Source organism: Capricornis sumatraensis, chromosome 18 (genome assembly GCF_032405125.1).
Source record: "Capricornis sumatraensis isolate serow.1 chromosome 18, serow.2, whole genome shotgun sequence".
In the NCBI taxonomy this organism is placed as follows: Eukaryota; Metazoa; Chordata; class Mammalia; order Artiodactyla; family Bovidae; genus Capricornis; species Capricornis sumatraensis.
Window position 1 is genome coordinate 43,451,065 of NC_091086.1, and position 22,246 is coordinate 43,473,310.

Below are 22,246 nucleotides of genomic sequence, written 5' to 3' on the forward strand. Positions count from 1 at the left end.
ATGTTTTCTTGGTCTCCTCCAACCTGGGATAGTTTATCTCAATACTTGGGGAAAGTACTGGCCAGTTACTTTACAGACTATCCCTCCATTTGGATTTATCTGATGTTTCTTCGTTATTAGACAAGTTACCTGTATATTTTTAATAAGAATAAAACAGTAATGACATTATACCTTCTTGTGTATCATAGCAGGATTTATACAATCTCAGTGTCTTATTACAGGTAATATGATCTTTAATCACTTGGTTAAGGTGGTGTCTACCAAGTTTCTTCAATGTAAAATCACTGACACTCCTTTTGTAGTTGGTACCTTGTGAGGAAATACCTTGAAATTATGTAAATATCCTGTTTCTCAACCATACTGTTGCCCACTAATTTTAGCATCATTCACTGATGATTCTTGTTTGCAATAATTATTGTTGTGGTGTTTGCCTCAAGATGATTTCCTATTTCTGTCCTTCCTTTTACATTAACTAGAATTCTATTGTAAGAAATTATGTATGCATGTGTTTGTACGTGTGTGAACTTGTGTGTATATATATGTACACATACAGATGTACACACACATATATTCCTGGATGCTTAATTTATTCTATGGATTGAAGTTTACAGACTTATCCCAGACTTGTCTCAGATTTGGACATTAGGAGCGACTTCAATTTGGCTCTTTTGTTCTTCTGAAATGTCTCCATCATTTTTAATTCCTTTATCAATTACCTTTTCAGCACAAATAAAATATTTTTAGGATTTTTCCTGTTTCAATTTATTTTTACTGAAATAATTTTCACTGAGATTTATTTTCCCACTCAATTTTTAGAAACAAAAGATTTAATTTATTCTTTAAAATATACTGGACTTGCACCGTTGTGTCAAATCCAATTCTATGGAGTCAAATATTACAGATGTAAATTTTGTAACAAATTTCTACATTTGAAGGTAAAATTTTAAAGGTCCTTTAGCCCAATCTACTGAGTTTCCAGAAAAAGAGGCTGAGGCATGGAGGGGTTGAATGACGGACTTTAAACAGCTGATTCTGAAACAGCGGTGGCACAGAGCCTAATATAGCACTCCTGCTGTGTCCTCTCCTAGGCTCTATCAAGATCAGTGCACAGGGACTCTGAGAAAATACATCTCAGGGTTTTTTTATTGAGAAAATACACCAGTAATAAGTATTATTGTGCCATCTCTCTCATGGATATGCATCCAGAAGGGATTTTGAGCCAAAGGTGAGTAAGGCAGGAAGGGAATTGGTAAGGATCATAGTTAAACTTGGGTCAGAGGTGCTAAACAAAGTGGTCATACAGGTACAGAAGGCATACATAGGTCAAGTCACAGAAATTCAATCAGCAGAAACAAGGAAATCAGGCTGGATTATGGAGGAAAGGATCAGATCTCAGTGAGGTTTTGGAAACAGAAATCCAGCCCCAGGCCAAAAACTAAGGCATTATTTAAAATATAGGGAAAGAGAGTAATGGACATGGAGATCAGTAAACTATCCCCAAGAATTAGCAAATTCATTCATTTATTCAACTGAGTTAATGTGGACATTAGGATTTTGTGACTTAACACACCCCAAACTGAACTCCTTACAGCCTTTCCGTCTCCCTCCACTTCCTCAGGCAAACCTCCCTGCTCTGATGGGGGGCATGGGTCTTCAGTTACTCTAGCCAGTCATTCAGCCCTCATGCCTCATGCCCAAACATTTAAAGTCACGTGTGTCCCACACATGCTAAATCCCTCTGATTCACTTCTCAGGCTTGGTCTCCATTCTCCTCCAGAGACTGGGCTGAGTTCCATATGATTTGGGACTGGACTTACTTGAGACCTTTTAACTGACCCCCTTACCTTAACTGTTTCTTGCCTTAATTTCCTCTGATTTATCTTCTGTATAGACAACAAAGTGATTTTTCAAAAACTTAAGTCTAGTCATACATTTTTCTTGCTTATAGCCATTTGTGTGTTCAGTTGCTAAGTCATGTCCAACTTTTGTGACCCCATGGACTATACAGCCTGCCAAGGCTCCTCTTTCCATGGGATTCTCCAGGCAAGAATACTGGACTGGGTTGCCATTTCCTTCTCCAGGGGATCTTCCCAACCCAGGAATCGAACCTGAGTCTCCTGCATTGGCAGGTGGGTTTTTACCACTGAGCCACCTGGGAAGCCCTACAGCCATTTACTCAAAGAGAAATAACAAGCCTCGCTCTCGAGATTGCCCCACTTCAATGGCACCAAGAAGGGCATGGCAAGCCACTGTGCAGGGTAAGGTACAGATTCTCTTTAAACAGCATATTCACTCTATCCACTGTTTCTGTTTGGACATGGGTTTGGGTAGACTCCGGCAGTTGGTGATAGACAGGAGGCCTGGAGTGCTGTGGTTCATGGGGTTGCAAAGAGTCGGACATAACTGAGCGACTGAACTGAACTGAACTGTTTCTGTAATACATAGAGAACCGGAAGTAAAGCTTAGCAAATGTTCTTCAGTTCAGTCGCTCAGTCGTGTCCGACTCTGCGACCCCATGAATTGCAGCACGCCAGGCCTCCCTGTTCATCACCATCTCCCGGAGTTCACTCAGACTCATGTCCATTGAATCTGTGATGCCATCCAGCCATCTTAGCTAACTGAAAAACACTGAATATGTACTGGTTTTCAAAATATTGAAAAACGCTTTCCTGTAATACAAAACAGAAGCATTTAGTCAAAGTCTACCTTTGTAAATGGAAAACCCCGTGTGTGTGTGTGTGAAAGTAGCTCAGTTGTGTCCAATTCTTTGTGACACCAAGGACTATACAGTCCATGGAATTCTCTAGGCCAGAATACTGGAGTGGGTAACCTTTCCCTTCTCCAGGGGATCTTCCCAAGCCAGGGATCAAACCCAGGTCTCCCGCATTGCAAGCGGACTCTACCAGCTGAGCTATCAGGAAAGCCCAGGGAAACCCCATATAAACACACAATTGCTATCAAGCTCACACACACACACACACTTGTAATAGTCTCAGATTTATACAGGAGGGTCACTTTCTCTAAGAATGCGGATTTAGGAATATAGCAGAGAATTTTTTTCTTGGCTTATCATATCTTATTAAACAAAAGCATACTTAATTTATCGATATAAAAATAAAACTACCATGTATTTTGCTATAATCTTAAACTAGTACTTTGATGCAATGTCTAAAATATCTTTTCCTCTTTGAGATAACACATTTTATGTGTGGGAAAACATTCAAGCCTCATGCAAATATCTTTAGTATCTCCATATGTTTTAACTCACAGCATTTGGAAAATCTGCTCTGCTAGTAAATGGTTTATAGGCAAATCTTCCTCGCTTTAAAAATAAAACAGCAAAATGTCATCTGGCTACTGGATCTAGTCAATGACGAAAAATTCTATTTAAGCTATGGTCATTTAAACTTAGCAAAATGTTTCAATTGTAGGCCATTTCTATAATCTTGATTCACAGTAACAGTAATACAATATTGGGTTGGCCCAAAAGTTCATTTGGGTTTTTCTATACAATATTATGGAAAAACTTGAATGAAATTTGCAGCCAATCCAATATACAAAGCATTAAGATAGCAGAGAATGAATTATTTCCTTCAGTGAATGACAAGTGATTACCTAATGGACACAGAGTGTTTTTATGGGGTGATGAACAAGTTTTGAAACTAGAGAGAGCTGTTGGTTACACAACATTGTGACCACTACATCCACTGAATTAACTGAATCTTTTAAAATAGTTAACTGTATGTTATGTGGATTTTTACCTCAATTTTAAAAGTGTAATTTTAAAATAAGTCAATTTTAACTAAGTAAACAATAAGGTATGGAATAGATAAGAAAAGAATTATGAGAGTGGTATGCAAACAAAATCAGGGAAACAGACTTAACTAGAGGAATGAGACTGGATCAGTAGGGATGACATTTTGGGGGCTGAACTACAGAAATCTGAGAGGGAGAGCCTTGCAAACTAACTGTGGTAGCTTTTTAAGCTACCGGCACCTAAGTACACTGTAACAATAGGTGATTCTGGTGGGCACGTCAGATGTCTTCAGGGGCTTAGGGAGCCACAGAAGGCAGGGAAAGAATCTTCTGCATCTGTCTGCCTCCCGATCTAGATTCTACAGCTCCCCTTTCTCCCCATTATTCAAGTGCCTACTGTTTATTATGACCTCTGGTCATTCAATGCCTCAAACCATTTCTTCTTCAGTCAAACCTTCTGTTTTTTAAGTGTAGGCTTTAACTATGTTTTTAAAGGATATTAGCCTCGCCTACCTCACCTGTGAAGACCAAATGATACCGGGGACATGAGTTAGAAGTGTTTTGCAAACTCTGGATTCTAACTCATTAGTGGGTCATAAAGTCAATTCAAGAGATTATGATCAGTACCTTTTAAAAATGAAATCAAATGGAATGAAAAAAATCAGAGTGCACTGCACACTGCAAGATTAGGAACTGTTACGGTGTAGTATTTCAGGTGTTCCGTGTGTGTGTGTGCACGTGTGTCAGTCCATGCCAAGATACGTGTGTAGTCAGTCACAATGTAAAATGTAACTTACTGCGCATCAAGACTACACAGCTTTACAAGACAAGTAAGCCCTTTCTCTGTTTTCTGACTGAGAGAATATAAACACGGTTTCTCTTAATAAAACAGGGTTACCACATGATGTACACAGCAATTGGCTCCCTGACCCCCTGTCCCATGAGTATCTGTGTTTTCTACCCAAGGTAAAATGTCTATAACAAAAAGTCAAATTCTTCACCAGACAGTTTAGATTGAGAATAAGTCTTTATAAATTAACTATAAATAAATTTGAGCAATAACTGTAAAAATACTTCTGAATTAAGATTGTATCCTTGCATTACTTTGCAGGATAGAGCTGAAAGCCACAAAAACCCGGATATGGGACAAAACTGGTAAATATTTAAAGCAATTCTGAATTGCTGAGATTTAAAAGAATCTTGCAGCGCTCTTTAATTTGGGTCTTACATTATAAAAACAAAAGTTTCTGAGGAGTTGTAAGAAATGTGGTAAGGCTTGGGTAAGTAATAGAGGAACGAAGACAGGAAAAAAAATAAAACAGGAAGAATCGCGGTATCACCAAGGGTTTTGGAGCTCAAATCATCACTAGTTACATCATTTCTCCAGTTGAAATGAATCAAAGAGTAAGTTAAAAGAGGACACATGCAGACCAGAGCACTGTTTTACATTTTTTGGCTCAGACTCTATTTTCTGTATATAAAAGCACTACTAGTGGCTCTATTGAGTGAACATTTAACATTTACTATCTTGTTTATAATGGTTAAAACAGTAATGTTTGGCCTTGTCAGCTTACAAAATAAATCAGGGCTGTCCTGTAGCTGGGAAACATGGCTCAGGAAATATCTCTCCTAGAGAGAGGCATCCCTTATATAGGCTTTCTAGAGAGTATGGTCACCCTGCAGAGAGTCTGACCATTTTAGACGACATAGCAGCCCTACCTAGACAACTGCAAAGGGCTTTGCTTGTACAATGCATGCTAAGTCACTTCAGTTGTGTCCAACTCTTTGTGACCCCATGTACTGTAGCCCGCCAGGCTCCTCTGTCCATGGGATTCTTCAGGCAAGAATACTGGAGTGGTTTGCCATGCCCTCCTCCAGTGGATCTTTCTGACCCAGGGATCAAACCTGTATCTCTTACATCTCCTGCATTGGCAGGTGGGGTTTTTTTTTTAACCACTAGCGCCACCTGGGAAGCTTGTACAACAGAAAACACTAAAAATCTTTTTTCTTTCTTTCCTTTTAAGAATTAGGGAGCATTTTACCATATTGCCAATTGATACAAGATAATAATAAAAATAAAATCAGCTATTCAAAATTTGCTAAAATAATGCAAAACCAGGGCAGGTTTTCATGCAATCCAAACTCTCAACTCTCAAATAACCTACTTATCACTAGAAAATCAGGCACCACAAAAGAAAATAATCAAATGTGTTTTACTGAATCATTTTCCAAATTAGCTCTATTATATCAGAGTACAACTACTTAAAAAGGTATCTTTGAAAAATACTGGGAAAAATTACTTTTACATTAAATTTTACCCATTTGTCAATTCTAGTTTCAAAAAACCTTCAGAATCCAAATGTCACCTCACCACTACCACCCTTGTCCAAGATATGACCTGGACAACTGCAACAGCCAGCCCCCATCCAGTCTCCTTGCCTCCACCTTCCACCCCCTATAGTTATTCTCCATGCAGAGGATAACTGCATGGAGAGGTGATTTTTCAGAAAATGTAACTTAGATGATGTCATTCTTCTCCTCCAATCTGTCTAATGGCTTCCCATTACCCTCCAAAGAGTGTTCAAACTCCTTGACACAGCCTCCAAGGCCCTCCCTACTTGGTCTGATAGTCTCTCACCCCAATCTATGCCCACTTCTCATTCACTCTTCCCTAGAAAGGGAGATAGTTTACTGACTCATGAATGTGGGAAGAACTAGTTGAGAGCACTTGACTTAGTACTCTCCTCTTACTTCCTAAGTATAAGCTATCCTTAGGGCATTCTTTGCATCTCCACATCCTGAGCCTTCCTGGGGTAAGCCTAGCTGGGCAAATATGTACAATTCCAGGAGCTAGTCAGCAGGAGCTTTTGGTTTTCATCCTCTTCCACCATATGAAACAAAGGTGGATTCTGGCCTTCATCTGTCATATTTTAGCGATTAGTCTTATTTCTTAATTTCTTTAGAACCCATGTAAGGAGAAGGAATACTAATTACTAGGGCCACGAAAATCTCCAACATACCAACAGAAACAAACACATATACAAGACATACCTTATATATGAGTACAGAAAAGAATCTAGAAATATTCATCTCTGGGTAGTATAGTTATAGGAGTCTATTTTTCTTTGTATGCTTTTCTATTTTAAGTGAATATTTTTATAAATAACTATGGATTACTTTCTTAAATCAGAAAAATTAACCAAAATATACTTTCTTTAGGGGCAATTAAGGAGGGTCCTGGCAACAAGTTTTCAGAGGAAACTATGAACTATGTTGAATACATGTTTAATAAAACTGAAAACAGTTATAAAATGACTGTCTCTAATCATGATTACATAATTAGAAAATAAAAATGTCTTACCTTTTTTACAAACATTTTATAATTACTTTCTCTTTACTATTTTGGCTAAATTCAAGTTACCAAGTAGTGACAAAAATTACATCATTCTCTTGAATCTACATTAGGTCATTCTCTTGAATCTTCCCTTGTGGCTCAGCTGGTAAAGAATCTGCCTGCCATGGGGAGACCTGGGTTCGATCCCTGGGTTAGGAAGATCCCCTGGAGAAGGAAAAGGCTACCCACTCCATTATTCTGGCCTGGAGAATTCCATGGACTGGGGTCGCAAAGAGTCGGACACGACTAAGCGACTTTCACTTTCACTTGAGTCTACATAGCCCCTCTGGTCTATTTATTCAATACAGGATTATATCACGGTCTTCTCTGGTGGCTCAGTGCTAAAGAATCCACCTGCTAGTGCAGGAGATATGCGTTCAATCCCTGACCCAGGAAGATGCCACATGCCGTGGAGCAACTAAGCCTGTGCGCCACAATTATTGCGCCTACGCTCTAGAGGATGAGAGCTGCAACTACTGAGCGCGTGTGATGCACCTACTAAAGCCAAAGCGCCCTACAGCCCATGCTCTGCAACAAGAGAAGCCACCGCAGTGAGAAGCCTGTGGACCAGAACTAGAGAGTAGACCCTGTTTGCTGCAACGAGAGAAAAGCTCTTGCAGCAACAAAGATCCAGCACAGCCATAAGTAAATAAATAACAATTTTTTAAAAAAGATTATATTAACTACTTACTTATAATGTGTATACATTTGACTCAGTAACAGCAGCTCTTATATTTAAACTGGAGGTTTTTGGTCCATGACTGATTTCTTTTTCTAAATATCAACACACAACCATAAATATTCATGTAAGTTTTCTTCTATCACATTCAGGAGAAGACTCTTCTACTTTTACTTACAAGTTGAAATGTTTTAAAAATACATACAAGTCTTTATAAGTAAATTCTGTGTTAACTCAATTTAAATTTTCCTTCAAGCTTCCCTGAGCAACTTCGACCAACAGCTATACTTAAAAATGTTTTCACACATTCTCATCGGTTACATTTTTTTCCTTCTATATGTTAATGTCCATGCGTTGAGATAGTGTTTAAGTTTTGCCTTTCCAAGGATATTGCACAAGGTCTGTATTTTCAAGTTAGAATATGAAAGCAAGGGTCTTTTGGATATAATTTAAATGCTGAGGGTGCAGGTACATTAAACCATTGAAAATTAATTCAACAGTACTGATATATACTTTGTATACCAAAGGAAAGGAAGTAAAAAAATCCTTGCCTACAGAGAGCGCGTGACAGTGACACACAAACTTTTTCATCCTTGGTCCACTTAGGCAGAGTGAACGTTTTCCTTCTTACTCTACTCCCATTTCCAGTGGCAAGAGAATGTAGGGTTCAAAGTTCAACTGTAGATACAGTTTAAAAAATTATAACCATTTTAACAGTAAGAAATCTATTTTTTAAACAGCTATATCAAAGCATAACTACTGTAAAATTCACCCATTTTAAGTATGCAATTCAACAATTTTTAGTAAATTTACAGAGTTGTGCCACCATCACCATAGTTTAGTTTAGAATATTTCCATCAGGATGATTCGTTTTTGAACCATAACGCTATGCAACATAGCAATCAGGAGTACAGGTTCTAGTACAGACTGCCGGGATCCACAATTTACCAGCTGCATGAGCCTGACAAGTTGTTATACCTTTCTTTGAGCTGCGTTAGTTTTCTTATCTAAAATATTTGGTTAATGATAGTACCAACCTCACAGTACTGTTCTCAGGGTCAACTGAATTAACATATATATAAAGCACTTAAAACAGTAGCTGGCACAAATTAAGTATTCAAGTGAAAGTGAAGTCGCTCAGTTGTGTACAACTCTTTGCGACCCCATGGACTATAGCTTAGCAGGCTGCTCTGTTCATGGGATTTCCCAGGCAAGAATACTGGAGTGGGTTGCCATTTCCTTCTCCAGGAGATCTTCCCAACCCAGGGACTGGACCTGGGTCTCCCGCATTGTAGGCAGATGCTTTATCATCTGAGCCACCAGGGAAGTCCCATCAATAAATATTAGCTATTATTAATATCATACACTTTATTTTTTAATTTTTATTTTTACTTCATTTTACTTTACAATACTGTATTGGTTTTGCCATACATTGACATGAATCCACCACGGTTGTACATGCGATCCCAAACATGAACCCCCCTCCCACCTCCCTCCCCCCAACATCCCTCTGGGTCATCCCCGTGCACCAGCCCCAAGCATGCTGTATCCTGCATCGGACATAGACTGATGATTCGATTCTTACATGATAGTATACATGTTTCAATGCCATTCTCCCAAATCATCCCACCCTCTCACTCTCCCTCTCAGTCCAAAAGTCCACTTTACACAACTGTGTCTTTTTTGCTGTCTTGCATACAGGGTCATCATTGCCAATCTACTTATTAGAAAGCAATAGGCAAATAAGCACATTCCATACTGAAGACTAAATCAAATGACCTATAATAACACATTCATTTGATAACAATGAAGCCTGACTAACAGTAACTTAAAATTTGGAAACAAGAATAACAGCAACTTCAAACAAAATTAATCCAAGATAAAATCCATGATGCTAATGAGAACCTACTGTGTAGCACAAGGAACTCTACTCAGTGCCAGTAACCTAAATGGGAAGAACTCCAAAAAAGGGGGGCATATGTATACACATAGCTGATTCACTTTGTTGTACAGTAGAAACTAACAACATTGTAAAGCAACTATATTTCAATAAAAATTAAAAATAAATAAATAAAACCTATGATGCTCTGATAGCATCTATTTCCCTATTTATTCAACAAATATTAACTGGGAGCACATACATTCATCTATTTATTCAACAGATATGAACTGGGAGTACAATGTTAACTGGGAAACAGCAAATAAGACAAAAAGTCTCTCACCTTATGAAGCTTAAGAGGAGAAAAAGTGAAAGAGCAGGCACATGAAAAATAAAACAAGGTAATTACACAGTGTTAAGTGCTATAAAGACAATAAAACAAGGCAATTGGATGGAGAAACAGGTGCAGGAGAAAGCCAGGGTACTACTACTTTAGTCAGTAGTCTAGACTGGCTTTAGAACCAGCCTTCTTAATCTATATTCTCAACTACTGCATGGTTTTATGGTTCTTTGAGATGACATTTCACCAGAGGCCAGAATGAGAGGTTAGCAACACCCCCAGAGCTATAACCATGGCAGAGGCAGCAAAGATAACAAGCACAAAGGCTACAAGGTGAACAAGGCCTAACAATATTTGAAGAGCAGAAAGAGGCCAGCTAGCTTGGAGTTTGCTGAGCATGAAGGACAATGGTAGAAGATGCCATTGAAGACGCAGGTAAACACCAGATTCCTGCTTTATTTCGCTATTTGAATCACCCCTTTCCTATTCAATAGCTTGAGGTGATATTAGGTCAATAACTGGACATTTCTGCAGCCTAGGGAAACTCACCATCACCATGGGCTAAACTATGGCAAAGCACTCTTCACTTCTTAAAAAGATGAGTTTTTTTTAAAGTAGAAGCTTAATTTTTTTAAAAAACATTTTACTTAATTCTGTTATTTGAATGTCTTCAGGATTTACTCTCCTAGGATAAATAATCTTCTAGTCCACAAATACAGCAGCACGACTGTGCAACAGCACCATAGAAAGAATGGCAACCGATCTACCTTCTTCACTGCGTGAGATCTCCTCTAGTCATGGGGAGCTGCCAGAAAGACAGACAGGGCAGAGTGGTCAGTGTAGAGTAAGGCACCAAAGCAGGAAGGTAGAGGACGATCAGGAGGGAACCTAATCTGATTTTAAAAGGAAGTTTTACTATTTATGGAGAGAGTTGCGGGAGATACTCTAAGGCAGGATAAAGACAAATGGAAAGACTGAAGGTGCCAGTCTGCAGATACATGAACTATATTCACTATGCAGTAAGCAGTGAAGGAGTGACTGTTATACTGAATATGATTTAAACTGGGGCCTGGTGGCTCAGAGGATAAAGCGTCTGCCTGCAATGCAGGAGACCCGGGTTTGATCCCTGAGTTGGGAAGATCCCCTGGAGAAGGAAATGGCAACCCACTCCAGGATTCTTGCCTGGAGAATCCCATGGACAGAGGAGCCTGGCGGGCTACAGTCTATGGGGTCGCAAAGAGTCGGAAATGACTGAGCGACTTCACTTTCAAGGAAACCAGAGAGGATGGACAGAGAAGGGAAAGGATATCCTACAATGCAGGTGAGAGGTGATGAAAGTCTGAAGTAGAGTGAAGGCAAAGGAGAAGAAATTGAGGGGGCAGATGCGAGGTACACTAAAACATAGAATATATAGGAGATAGAGAATATTTTGAAGTTCTAAATGGAAACCCAAATTAAGAAAAATAGCAAAGTCAAAAGGAAGGGCGACTTCTGAAGGAGAAAAGGAGTAGTGTTCAGGGTATTTAGAGCTTAATTCTTGGTGGGATTGTCTCACAGACAAGTGAAGGTGCTTTCAGAGTGCGGAAGAATGTACAGGAGGGAACCAAGAGACACAGACTGGAGTCACAGCAAGTAATGACAACTGAACGTAAAACAGTTCATCTGCCTGACAGGAGACTAGGAAAGATGATGTCCTTTTACTCTAATATGGAGACGGTGGGAAACAGCCCATGAAGGAGGCGGAGGATAATAAGAACCAGAAGGTGGTGACTGTCACATATGTCAAGGTTGCCTTGTTACCTGGGCAAGAGGGAAGTTAGCAGGAGAAAAGTTTGTTTCAAAGGGTGATACTGTCAATAAGGACAATAAAGACGGTAAAAAAGACAGCTGAATTTGGTGCTTAGATAGTCTTTTTTTTTTTTTAATCTTTAAAAAGAGTGTACAAAGTTTTCTGTTAAATCTTCAAAATACCAATTTTCCAGCTTCTTCAGGGCCTTTGAAAGCAAACTGGATGGAATGGCTGTTTCGTTCACTGTGGTACCCCCAGAACCTAGACTAGTAGTTGGGCCAGAGAAGGAGTGGATAACTTTTGTGGAATGAACGATGTGACCTCTCAATCTTCCCTCCATGTATCAGCCCCTTGAGCTCTTCATTTCCTTCCCCACTGAGCTAAGAGGCCAGGATCTCATACATGTTGACCAACTGTCTTATCAACATCCTAAATAATCCAGCCCCAATATTCTTCTCTTACATGTTTCCTATTTCTATCTCTGTGAATTTTTCGGATCTTATCTATAAACCTGGTGTCCTGAAATTTCATGATGCCTGGTTTGATGTGAGTTTTCATTCACTGTGCTGAGCACCAGATGAACAATTCCTACCCAGAAAAAAAAATTACTTTCAGTTCTGAAACTGTGGTGGAGGGCACAGGAGGCAGGGTAGGAGAAGGCCAGTAATAGTCATTTCTTACCTAATTGCATCCATCCTCTCTCCTCTGTATTTTCTCTTTCTAAAACTTTCTGGTCAAATATTGAGCCTTGAACTGACCCTTAAATCTATCTTTTCTTTCTCACTGTTTTACACTGTTTTCTAGATTTCTTTGACTATATCTCTCAATACTACCTGCAGAAGGAAATGGCAACCCACTCCAATATTCTTGCCTGGAAAATCCCATGGATGGAGAAGCCTGGTAGGTTACAGTCCGTGGGGTCATAAAGAGTCAGACATGACTGAGCCACTTCACCTCACTTGACTTCAATACTACCATGGCTTCACCCTGTTTTCTAAGAGTTTTTCTTTGAACTCCAAGTGTACAAAGGCTTTTTGCAATATTATCCTTTAAGTTTCATGGCTGTAATATTGTCTCTTCTCTCTGAGAATATTAAATATAGGAACTTTTATTGAATTATTCTTCCGTTTCCTACCTTGTCTCTCTCCCCTCTGAGAGTGCTTTAGTGTCTGCATTTCTTGTTAGTGGATTACTTAAAATATCTGGTGATCCTTGTCTATTCATTAAAATATGAGTAAGATCCTAAAAACCTGATTAGAAACACTGTAGGAGTCAAAATCTTCTTCAATAAAGGGCCAGACAGTAAATAGTTTAGGCTTTGAGGGGCATGTAGTCTGCTATAACTACTCAACTCTGCTATTATAGCATAAAAGCAGCCATAGATAATATAAAAATGAATGAGCAAGGATGTTCTAATTAAGCTTTATTCATGGACACTGAAATTTGAATTTCACATAATTTTCATGTGTCATGAAATATTTTTATTTTGTTTTTCTTATAAACCACACGGCAGGCAGAGCAATGTCTCCCGCAAAGATTTCCACCCCCTAATCCCTGGAACCTGTGAATATGTTATCATACCAGGTAAAGGGGAATTAAGATTTCAAACTGAATTAATGTTGATAATCAACTGATCTTAAAACATGGCAATTATCCAAGTAGATATAATGTAAGCAAAGAGTTTTTGTTTTGTGATGTGAAAAAGACTCAAACTCACTATTGTTGACCTTGAAGATGGAAGAAGGCAGCCATGAGCCACGGAATATGTGTAGCTTCTAGAAGCTGGAAAGGGCAAGGAAATGGATTCTCCCCTGAAGCAGCCGAACGAGAACACAGTCCTGCCAACACTGATTTTGAGTTCAATGAAACTTTTTTTTAATATAACTTAAAAAAAAATTTCACTTTATGTTTAATTGGAGGATAATTACTTTACAATATTGTGATGGTTACTGCCATATATCAACATGAATCAGCCATAGGTATACATATATCCCCTCCCTCTTAAACCTTCCTCCCACCTTCCATCCCTCTAGGTTGTCACAGGGCATCAGCTTTTGGTTTCCTGAGTCATACACCAAATGCCCACTGGCTATCTATTTTACATATGGTAATGTATAATGTTTCAATGCTCTTCTCTCAAATCATCCCACCTCTCCTTCCTCCACTGTGTCCAAAGGTCTGTCCTTCATGTCTGCGTCTCCTTTGCTGCCCTGCAAATAGGATCATCAGGACCATCTTTCTCGATTCTATATATATATGTCAATATACAGTATTTGTCTTTCTCTTTCTGACTTACTTCATTCTGTATAATAGGCTCAAGGTTCATCTCCCTCATTAGAACTGACTCACCAATGAGACTTCTAATTGACATAAGTATAAGAATCCTGTGCTGTTTTAAGCCACTAAGTTTTTGGTAAATTTGTTACAATGACCACCAAAAAACAACACAATCATTTAAAAATGAAAAAAAAAAAAATCTTTCTTAGCTTGCAGGTCATACAAAAATAGATGTGGCACATGGGCCCCAGTTTCTGACCTTTGGTACAAGCACTTGCTCCAGACTGCCTAGCACTGAATCCTAGTTCTGCCACTTACAAGCTGCAAGTTTGGCTAGGCAGCACAACTTTCTTTTTGTATTGGTTTCCTCATCTGTAAAATAATGATAGTAATGGTACTTTTGTAAGGATTGTTGTAAGGATTAAATAAAGTAAAACATGTAAAGTACTTAAAATATTACCTAACTCAAAAGTATTCAGTAAATGCTATAATAATAACAACAGCGATAACAACAGAGGAGGAGATGAAACACAGCCCTCTATGAAGATTTTCACCTTATCTCAGCTTTGCTTGGACTATGAAGTCTCTCTGACAGACCACCCTAAAAGTAACTCTTCAGTCTAGGGTAGGAAGAGAACTGCAGGAGAAGCCAGTTCATCTTTCATAGGCTTTTCCCAGCCCAGCTAAGGTTTCAGCTTTCTCCAGTTGGCCAAGTCAGTGACCATTCACACATCTGGTTTCTAGTTTCCAAAAGTGTCCTGACTTCTCTTTTTGGCTGTCATCTCCTCTCTAATTCTCTTTGATTGTATGTGTTTACACTTTAAAAATGTCTTTTCTGTCATTTTAGTGGGGTTTTAGGAAGAAACAGAACTGAATGAATCTGTTTAACTTACCATATTTAACTAGAAGTCTTAAATTCAATTATTCTCCTGCCTTCAAAAAATAAGGATAACAATCATCTCCATTTAAAACAAAAATTTTAACCTAACTTTTTCAAAACTAGCATATTCTCATTTTTATTAATACTGCTCACCCAAATATGTGACATTTTATAAGAGAATTATTAGTAAAACTTTAAAGCTTCCATTAAAATAACTGACAAATTACAGCTTAACTTTAGGGCTTGCAAGTAATTTCACACAGTATTGATGGTTTGTGTTTTGAATCAATGACACATTTTTTGAAAAGTGAGCTTTAAAAAATATGCATGTTAAAAACACTATGAAATAAGTTGTAAGTCATATGCTTTCTCTTAAATGTTTATTTTAAAAATAATTATAATTCATAACTACCAAAGCACACTAATCAATGGATACATAAAGTTTTTGTTTATTGATGGTGATTTTATTTCCATGCATTGAATGACTGGTTCTAGCAGGGATCTATATTCTTATCTTCCTAAACCATACTTTTCACCACCAAAGCATCTGCTATGCTCAAATTCATGACACTTTTCAGACATTGTTAAATTGCACCCTGAGATCTAACTACACCATTCTACAAAAACTGCAAATCCCCTAGGAGCTAAAAAAGAAAGAATAAGACAAACAGTTATTAAAATCTGCTATGTGTAAGCCCTGTTCTGGATGCTTTAAGTATATACCTAATACAATCCTCAAAATAACTGGACAAGATGGGGATCATGCCTTCATTTCATGAATAAGGAAAATGAGGGTGTAGAGAGCTTAGGAAACTCAGGACTGATGGATAGAAAGTCCCAGGTAATGTGCAGAGTAATTGTATGTCTCGGGTGTCATTTACAAAATATGCTATAGAACTACACAGTAGACTTTTAGTTATCCATACATATTTTCTAAACTCCAACTATTAGGCCTAATGAAAAGACAAAAATCTATATTTGAATTTTTAACATGACTTTATATTTTTTACAGAGCCACATCTAGCTAGACAAACCAACAGAAATAGAGCTATGGAGAAAACTACAGAAGGATACACCACAGGTAATTTATAAGCCAGGGAAGCCCAACTGACAAGCATAATGGGTAGAAATAGGCTAATGAGAGTAGAGATACAACTAATCATAATAGTAATAACAATTTTTTGAAAAGTATATATTTCATTTTTGTAAAATTATGCTTCCCTTTAATAAATAAATTTTGAAAAATCCAATTAGAACCATATTTATTATTACAAGGTTGTCCATGTTATACTCTCAAATTTTAAAAGTGAAAGTGAAAGTCGCACAATCGTGTCCAACTCTTTGAGACCCTATGGACTGTAGTCCATGGAATTCTCCAGGCCAGAATACTGGAGTAGGTAGCCATCCCCTTCTCCAGGGGATCTTCCCAACCCAGGGATCGAACCTAGGTCTTCCACATTGCAGGCAGAATCTTTACCAAATAAAAAAAAAGGAAATTGTAAGTTCTCTATTATAAAAACAAAATGTTTTACTCTGTGTATGTATACATAACATATTAATAGAGGGAAGGTGTAGAAGGCCAAAAATCAGCCTAATCGTAACTTGGGCACTGGAAGGTGACTGCACGTTTGCACACTCAGTCACTTCAGTCGTGTCCAACTCTTTGTGACCGAGACCGCAGCTTGCCAGCTCCTCTGTCCAAGGGATTTTCCCAGCAAGAATACTGGAGTGTGTTGCCATGACCCCTCCAGGGGATCTTCCTGACCCAGGGATCGAACCCACGTCTCCTGCACTGCCAGCATAGTCTTTGTCCACTGAGCCACCTGGGAAGCCCTGAAGGTGATTGGAGACATTTAGAGATTTGTGGAACACTGGACTCAAGCCACTACTGGTGACTTTATTTTTCGTATTCTTTCTCCTTCACACCTGTTCTCTTATTCACCAGGGGCTTATTTGCTCAGAAGCTTATCTCCCGGTGTGATCACTTGTCCTTGCCCCAGCTTTCTCTGAACCAAACCAACTTTTTCTAGCATGACTGAGAGAGTGTGGGCACTGACCAAGCACCAAGCTGGAGAAATGTCTCTGCAGTGTCTCACAGGCTTGAGGCTTTCCTGGTAAGGGGTTGTAGTGTGTGGTCATGTTTCTAAAAGGGACAGCCCCAGAATCCGGACTGGGGTTGCAGGCCAAAGGAGCAGTAGGAGGTAGTCAGATGGAGAGTGGGTCAAGTTTCTGGTAGTACTCTATTGCCAAATCAAACTTCAAATATTATTCCCTCCTGTCACCTGTTCTAGGGAAGGCAAAACTCCATGAATATAATGGGTCCTCATTTTCCTACTACAATCTTAGTCTACAAATAATGACTGCAATACAAGGAAGCACACCATGTTCTTTTGGTAAAGAATTTGGCATATTGTCAATTCTTGATAGATACTACAGAGCACTACCACTGCTTCCAGCAAAATATGTCCCAAGAGTTCAGTAGGTTTTTTTATGTGAATAGAAGTCATCAGTGGGTATTCATAAGACTATCCAAGCTGGAATATTTTAAACGCCAGAAATTATACTTGAGAGAGACATGAAACATCGTTTTAAAATCCATGTATATTAATACAGATTATATGTTTCTACATCATTAAAGATACAACAAAAATTATGTATTTGTGGACCTCAATAGCTCCCATTCTCCCTCTCGTATCTCTGACTTACTGTGTTTTCATATAACATAGATAGTTCTTTACGCTACTATTTTTAATGACGTCTTAGAAATAAACTGACAATGTCAATCAATAAGTAAAACATATAGTATAGTACATCAGGTGATGATCAGCACCATGGAAGAAAATAAGAGGGGGAGGGAGTGCCACTGGTGGGGTGAAGGCTGCGACTGTATATCGCGTGGAGTCAGGGAAGGCCTTGCTGAAAAGACAACATTTGAGCAAAGTGCTGAAAGAGGTGAAGGGTGAAAGTCATGTCAATACCTAAGAGAAGAATGTGGAGGCTGGAGGTTCAGCACATGCAGGAGTCCTGAGTCTGGTGGCATGCTGTTACCTCTCCAACACCATCTCCCCATACTCTGCACCTCCCTCACTTCCTGCCAGCCAAACACTGGCCTCCTTGCTGCTGCTCACATGCAAGCTGGTAAGGAGAGTGAGGAATTGGGGAGGCAGTACAGACCAGGAGAGGCTCCTCTGAAGTGGCCTTCCTCTCAATTTAAAAACAACTCAACATCAAATGATTTGAGAGCAATGCTGGGCAAACAAACACTCCTCTTGAGCAACAATGTCCAACAGAACTTTTTGCAATGATGAGAATGTTCTCTATCTGTGCTGTCCAATAAGTGGCTAGTATGGCTGAGGAACTGAAATTTTAACTTCATCTTATTTTAATTATTTTTAAATTGAAATAGTCAAATGTAGCTAGTGGCTATACTACCAGCCAGCAAATTTCTAGAATAAAGGTAGGCCTTGGGAACACAGAAATTTATCACTGACAGACGCTTTACTTCCAAGAAAAGAGATACATTTCATTTCATTTGCTGAAGTTCAAGTTGGTCTAATGAGAATTCCATGATAAAATACGGCAATTATGATAGCTTTACTCGTCACAAAACATATGTATGAAGCATTATTTGCCTTGTAATTCTTTGGCTACTGTGTGGGAAAAATTACTGTTATTAGCTTTTCTTACCTTAGCTTTAGTGTTTCCCTCTACATGATTTATTATTGCTGAAGTAATAGTTAAGAATTTTTAAAATCTATTTTTAAACGAACTGGGTTTCCTAACAAGTTTTTTTTCCTCTTAATTTGATTTTTCTTCAGGTGACACATACAGGTGCAAATTTAAGAATATGAAGAAATGTAATGAATATGATGTGGCAAAATAAGCTCTATATTCAATGTATTATTAAATTTTAACTAAACAGAATCAAAGATTCTGATTAGAACAATGGCTTAAAGGTTTTCTTTTCTACAAAATAGGAAACATGAGATATACTAATTATTTTAAGAGATATGCAAGGCTAACCTTTAAAAACTATATTCAACTTAGAAACTATGGTTTCTAAAAAAAAAAAGGCATGCACTGTGCTTAGTCGCTCAGTTGTGTCTGACTCTTTGCGATCCCATGGACTGTAGCTCGCCAGGCTCCTCTGTCCATGCAGATTCTCCAGGCAAGAATACTGGAGTGGGTTGCCATGCCCTCTTCCAGGGGATCTTCCCAACCCCAGGATCAAACCCAGGTCTCCCGCACTGCAGGCAGATTCTTTAATGTCTGAGCCACCAGAGAAGCCCATGAAAAGCATGTATATATGTATATACACACATATATGTGGATGTATGCATATATACATAGACACACTAAACACATCACTATTAAAGCTAGTCAAGAAAACTTTTAAATTTTCTATGTTAAATCAACAGCACTCAGAGACGATGAAAGCCAGTTACTAAAAAATTTATTGCTTAGTTAAAACTCAGTTTACAATTCAAAGGATTTTTAAAATCTCTGAGCTGTTATAAAGCTTTATGGGGTTTATAGTGGAGACGAAAACAGAAATAAAAAGATCTGACAAACAGAAAATGCCAAAGATGTTTCCAGCATTATTAACATGGATTCTTTTTTCTCTATCATTACTTTTTACCTATTCCCAAAAAACTGACTTTAACTCCATCTGCCTGAAAAGACAACTGTTTCCTGGGGTCCCTTTCAAAATGAAAGTGTTTGATGGGCAATTTTATTTGAAAGAATATTATTTTTATAATTGTTAAAAATAAAAAGAATGTAAACTCTATGAAGGCAGGAATTTTGAATCATCTACAGTAGTTCCAGTCTTCAGAATAATGCCTGAATATAGTACAGATAATAAATATTTATTGAATTAATAATTCTACCAGCATCTTTTATTAAAATAAAATAATCAACTTTTACTGTAACATTAGTATAGATTTTCATTTTAACATTGGTAATCTAGAATAACTCCACTTAAAAATTCTTGTTTTACCATCTATACATGCAACAAAGCCCTTTTCAAAGCTTATTGGTAACACACAGAATTAGCCAAAGACTATTCATTGTTTTATTCATTCTTTCTGTGGTTATAGAATTCTATGATCCCTTTAAATTCCAAATTTTATTTTATTCTAATAATGACTTAAAACTGAAAAAAAATCTGAAAGTTATTCAAATGGAATGTCATGGAATGTCAAACTATTATTTAAATTACTACACAAGTAACTGCTCAACAACTTATGGATCACCCTGGTTATTTCATGGTTTTCTCACCTCTTTTAAAGGGTATTTCTAGTTCTCTGCTTAGTCTTGTTTTACATCACTGTCAAATTCTTCACTTTCACATCCAAGTATATTGAAATGTCATAAAATAAACTATACTATATTTTTTACATTTTATACCAAAAGATTGAGTTTATGTCAAAAACAAAATCTAATACACATTGGAAAATACTGAGTTGGAATGTTTGCTAAAATGCTGTTTACTGCAGAGGCCCAGTGTTTTATCAACTAACACTGAAGTTTAAATTAGGGCTAAACTCAGGAAATTGACCTTCATAATATTTTAACATGATGTTTGTCTTTCTAAGGTGGCTTTCTTCTCAGAAAAGAGGACTTAAATATCCTTGACTTACTGTCAAATTTCGGTCCCAGATCTGTATGCTTCCATTCTGGCAAGCAGCTGCTATGAGGTTTCCATCTCTACTGTACGTGCATGTGGTAGGAATTACTTTTTTACCCTGCATTGTCCGCGGTTTAAACACACTTTTTTGCTTCTTTGGATTTTCAACTTCCCAGGTCCTCACAGTCCTTAAAAAAAGAAAAAAAGGAAGATTTTCACTTATAAAAAAGAAAGGATTTTAAAATCCAAGAGTTCACAAAGACTGCTTGACCTTTTAAGCATATAAATCTAATTAATGTTTTTCACATTTTTTAAAATAAAATGTACAGTATGTAAATGAGGTTTCCCAATGCAATAAAGTCAACCATCCAAATTGTACTGTCATGAAATCAAATCGCAAGTGGCGAATTCTACTTCAAATTTCAGAGTTCTTAGTTCTGACCCTCTAAAGCAGTAGTTTCCAACCAACTGACTATACACTCTGATCAGCAGAACTGTTGAACATTATATACCCACTACATATACAGGTTAATTTCTAAATTACATGTGGTCATATACTGTTATATAACACACACCCGGAAATATACTGAAAAAAACTGGTCAGTAAAAAAGAATGATGTGGGACTTCCATGGCCAAAACAGTAAAAGATAATTTAAAAGAACAATGGGATAAATATAAATATAAAACAAATACAACATGGTAGGTTTAAATCCAACGTCATCAATAACTGGAAATTCCATCACATTAATTGGAAATGGCATAAAAACTCTAATTAAAAGGAAAAGACTGTCAGATTAGATTAGATAAAATCAAAATTCAGCAGAGTCTATATTTTTATATATAAAAATATATAAAAATGTGTGTTTATATATAAAGAACACAAAAATCTTTAAATATAAAGCCTTATTAACCACGTTGGAGCAGGCAATGGCAACCCAATCCAGTACTCTAGCCTGGAAAATCCCATGGATGGAGGAGCCTGGTAGGCTGCAGTCCATGGGGCTGCTAAAGAGTCAGACACGACTGAGCGACTTTGCTTTCACTTTTCACTTTCATGCATTGGAGAAGGACATGGCAACCCACTCCAGTGTTCCTGCCTAGAGAATCCCAGGGACGGGGGAGCCTGGTGGGTTGCCATCTATGGGGTCATGCAGTCAGACTTGACTGAAGTGACTTAGCGGCAGCAGCATTAATCATTTAACAGTAAAAGGATGGAAAAAAGATGTGCCATAACATAATCAAAAGAAAGCTAGAATGAGTATATTAATGTCAAAGTGAACTTGAAAATAATGAATAAAACTAGAGACAAAGAGGAAATTTTCATTATGAGAAAGAGTCAAAAGATCAAGAAGAAATAAAATATTAGGAAGATATAAGAATATGAAATATTAAGAAGATATAAGAATCCTAAATGCATATCTCCCTAATAACAGAGCTTCATGGCATCACCGATACAATGGACATGAACTTGGGCAAACTTCGGGAGACGGTTAGGGACAGGGAGGCCTCGTGTGCTGCAGTCTATTGGGTCACAAAGAATTGGACACAACTGCGTGACTGAACAACAACAATGTCCACTGCAGCATTATCTACAACTGACAAGATATGGAAACAACCCAAGT

The 22,246-nt window shown here is 37.9% G+C and overlaps 1 protein-coding gene across 2 annotated transcripts in view; it reads right to left on the minus strand.

Moving 5' to 3' along the window:
• WDR70 (WD repeat domain 70) overlaps positions 1 to 22,246 on the minus strand; it is a 267,755-nt gene that overhangs the window by 83,177 nt on the left and 162,332 nt on the right. For both annotated transcript variants that reach the window (XM_068990587.1, XM_068990588.1), the window contains one exon: positions 20,637 to 20,811. In XM_068990587.1, coding sequence (XP_068846688.1) covers positions 20,637 to 20,811 — 175 coding nt within the window. The remainder of the gene's footprint in view (positions 1 to 20,636; positions 20,812 to 22,246) is intronic.